The following is a 4,360-nucleotide window of genomic DNA, read 5'->3' as shown; positions in this document are numbered from 1 at the left end:
GATTGATAAGGTTTGCTTAGTATTGAAATCAAACTTGACATTCCAATAATAGATGCTAGACATGTTTCTTTTGTTTAAGTTTCCCCCATTCGTGTTGTGGTATCCAATTCTGAACGTATTCTTTCAATTTATCGCTACGTGGAAGCTACAGAACATCGAAGATGGACTGTAACTAGTGTCCTCTTTTATTTGTTCATTGTCTCTTTTCTTATAAATATATATAATGTTTATTTTATGATTTTTATGATTCAATTATATTCGTAGTACATAGGTATACACCATATATAACTTAATATATGCACTCGTACTAAGATTGTAATATTAATATAGTCATACTACAATCGAGGTCTAAACATTCTTCCACTTAATTTTCAATCTCGATTGTCAAAATAAGAAATTTGGAATAGTTTTATATCTCCTTATTTTTAAAATTAAGTTCTTTTAGGTGAAAATAATTTCAAAAATGGCACAAAAACCTTTTCGTCCTGGATCATTTATGCAAGTAAGGTATTTTCTAGTATAATAATTTTGAAAATGTTATGTCTTTTTTTGTTGTTACTTTTAAATTAATTGACATATGTTCACAAGGTTAAAAGAAGGTTCAATAAACAAGTTTTCATTTAATTAATATTGGAATGTTTTTAAACAACGAACCTGTAGTGTAGCATGCTAGACCAATAATGCTATTGAGTTTTGTTATTGGCAATTGTAATGCTCTAAATTTTATGACAACAACTTTATGTTTTTCATAGTGTATATCCTTATGCATATTAATTTCTTTTCAATTAATTACTAATTTCTATACTATTTATAGATATAGGAATTATTTCAATTTTTATTAATTACATTATTAGTTTAAAATCATCTTTTATGTGTAAAAAAATCATTAAAAGAGACTCAATAATCTTTTAGTTAACTTTCTTTTTGTATTAGAGACTCAATAATCTTTAGTATGCAGATATATAAATAAAATATATTTCCACAAGACCTATGTGTCTCGGAGTAATACTACCGGTCAGGAAAATTATGCATTTTTTAGGTATACTTGATATTCATAAAAAAATAGCTACAAAATTAAAAGAGAAATGTTAACTAATATCCTAAAATTAGGAAGGATTTAAATGTAATAATAGTATATAAAAAAATAAATGTCTGATCCGTTTTATATAAATCTTTTGAAGGTTTAGTTAAGTTCTTCTTATATGGCTTTTTCAAAATTTTATACACATGAACTAATTTTGAACTAGAAAAATAACCCTCTTTATTAATTGGAAAGATAAAATCATTAACTAAATGAGTGTAAATATAAATTGAATGAAACCCTTACATCGTCTTATGAAAACAAAGCATGAATTTAGTGTTAAAAAACTTAAAGTCGCATTTTCATGTATTGGTTTCTATTATTTAATTTCAAAGTTGATATCTTAACTAATATTGACATTTATTAACATGACATAATATAAATAATAAATGAACAGACAAACATAAATGGAAAGATAAATTCCTCTAGTATGCTACCTCGGTTTATTAAATAGTGGGTAATAAGTTCTATTCCTTAACATGTGCCACATGGCACAAATTAGAAATTTCCTGACAAATATAATAAGTTTTTATAACGAAAATGATAACTACTACCGTTAGTATAAGAGGCACACAACCCTTACTATAGGTAAAGTCTATAAAATATTATACAATAATAACAATGTTCCACAGTAATGAAAGTTTAGTATAGAATAAAATCTAGAATAGATTTTCTTAATTGATCCTACGAATTTTGCATGTTATGGAAATATATAATGTTGTTATCACTTTAAATAACATGAAGAGTATTGATGTATATATCATTAATCAATCATTCCTATGATCATTGATCTCTTATGTGATTTTGTATATGATTAATGGTAATATTCATATTTGGGAAAGCTCTTTCATTAGATGCATCTCTCACTATATGTTTAAAACCTAACTCTAAATTTAAGTAAAGAGTAAGATTAGAAAAAAAAAGATTTATTTTGGGCTTCTTAAACATAAAATACCATTCTATTGCCTTTTTGCATGTTACATCATGAAGCTATATATTAAATATTTGTAATTAGCATAACTCAACATGAAAATTTTATAAATTAGAAAGTTTAAAAAAAATTGTACCTTGACCTTGGATATTTATTTATAAACTAGTGCCAACTTTATCTATGATATTACTTATAGTTTGTGGGGATACCTTCCCAAAGAGGCCTTAGTAGTTCTATTTTCCAATCATATGTATTATCTTTAAACTACTAGTTAGTGTCTTCTGTAGGTATTATCTCAGAATAGGAATGGTAATTTCACATTAATCTTGACAATATTGCATTTGCGAGCTACTTAAATGAACCAACAAATGTTTAAACTTGTACCCTGCAATTGTGGTTGTTATATCCTGGTTTTAGTGTTTGCAAAAATTATCATCAACACCATTATGGTCATATTTTTTACATTTCCCATAATCTTTCTGCTATGATGGAAAATTCTACATAATCGCAACCCATCGTGACCATTATTCAAAAAAATTATTATTACAATTAAATTACCTTATTTTTCGATATCATATCCACCAACATCATTCTTATATTTATTGATGAATTAAAACTATGTTCACCCTTCAACTAGTTAAATAATGACAAAAGAGACTCTCACTCAGCATCACAAAATGAAGAGGGACTTATTCCAAGTATGAAAGACTATATATTTATTATTATTTTATATATTGCTTTGTCTTCCACACACTCAAAATTACAATGCATGAAAGCAGGTGCAAATACATAAGAGGGGGCAATGCCCTTTATTAATACTCCACAATAAAACCACACATTTAGTTACTCTAAACAATAATCAAATACTTTGATAAACTTTCCCAAGGATGCTAATCGAGGATGGCGTTTTCTTCACACTTTCTACTTAGACCCTGCATTATTAGACACATGCATTAATATTTATTTCATGACTAATCTGTTGATAAAATATAATATTACAAAGATTTTACATAAAATGTAGACTATTAAAGTATTTAATACAAAAAGGATGTCTCATCACATGAATTTTTGTTTCAAATTAGGATTAGAGTTTAATTTTCATATAGTTAGTATAATAATTAGTTGACAGTACAAAATATTTTTACCCGGGAGATGATGGTGGAGTGAAGATCACCGGGATAGGAATAAGGGGTGGTATATAGGGTTTATTCCGACTTGACTTTGATGGAAGGTAAACGTCATTTGCTTCGCATGGTTGTGGTTGAGATTGGGGCTCCTGCTCTTCTACTAGGGATGATGGTGGAGTGACAATCATCGGGATAGGAATGAGGGTGGTATATAGGGTTTCTTTCAACTTGACTTTGATGGAAGGTAAACGTCATTTGCTTCGGATGGTTGTGGTGGAGATTGGGGCTGCTGCTCTTGTCTTGGAGATGATGGTGGAGAGACGATCATCGGGATATGAATGAGGGGTGCTTTATAGGGATTCTTGTGACTTGACTTTAATGGAATGTAAACGTTATTTGCATCGGATGGTTGTCGTGGAGATAGTGGCTCCTGCTCTTGTCCTGGAGATGATGGTGGAGAGACGATCACCGGGATAGGAATGAGGGGTGGTTTATAGGATTTCTTACGACTTGACTTTGATGGAAGGTAAATGTCATTTGCTTCGGATGGTTGTGGTGGAGAGCGGGGCTGGTGCTCTTGTACTGGAGATGATGGTGGAGTGACAATCACCGGGATAGGAATGAGGGGTGGTTTATAGGGTTTCTTGCGACTTGACGTTGATTGAAGAAGGTAAAGGTCATTAGCTTCGGATGGTTGTGGTGGACAGTGGGGCTGGGGATCGTGTCCTGGAGATGATGGTGGAGAGACGATCACTAGGATAGGAATGAGGGGTGGTTTATAGGGGTTCTTGCGACTTGACTTTGATGGAAGGTAAACGTCATTTGCTTCAGATGGTAAACTAAAGAATATTATGGCCAATGCAAGACAAACAGAACGTGGGACAAATAGAGACCCCATTTTCCCCAACTTCACTTGAGATTGGGTTTTCATTATGCTCTTAACAATTCAACTGCTTTCTATTTTATAGTTTTCTTATTTACAGTTTAACATATACCAATCACCTTGGTAAATTTAGTTTTCACATGAGACTCACCCTGCTCGAAACATGCAAGGTTTCATAAAAACTTTTCTTTGAGTTTTGCATTAATATTATGGGCCAAAAAGTATTTTAGACAATTGTTTTAGATTGAATAGAATGTGAAAACCTAGCAAACAATAATGTTGCTAGATCGAAATAGAAAAAAAACTTCTATAACCAATATTATATGTTTTCATTGCCA

General features: G+C 30.6%; 1 protein-coding gene across 1 annotated transcript; it reads right to left on the bottom strand.

Annotated features, from left to right (window-relative positions):
• Positions 1-3,362: 3,362 nt before the first annotated feature.
• LOC109336958 (36.4 kDa proline-rich protein-like) lies at positions 3,363-4,037 on the bottom strand. The gene has a single exon (XM_019573805.1). It carries the CDS (start codon positions 4,035-4,037, stop codon positions 3,363-3,365), a length of 675 nt encoding a protein of 224 aa, XP_019429350.1.
• Between the last annotated feature and the right edge of the window lie 323 nt (positions 4,038-4,360).

Source organism: Lupinus angustifolius, unplaced genomic scaffold (assembly GCF_001865875.1).
Source record: "Lupinus angustifolius cultivar Tanjil unplaced genomic scaffold, LupAngTanjil_v1.0 Scaffold_1_547, whole genome shotgun sequence".
In the NCBI taxonomy this organism is placed as follows: Eukaryota; Viridiplantae; Streptophyta; class Magnoliopsida; order Fabales; family Fabaceae; genus Lupinus; species Lupinus angustifolius.
This window is presented reverse-complemented; position numbering and strand designations above follow the sequence as displayed.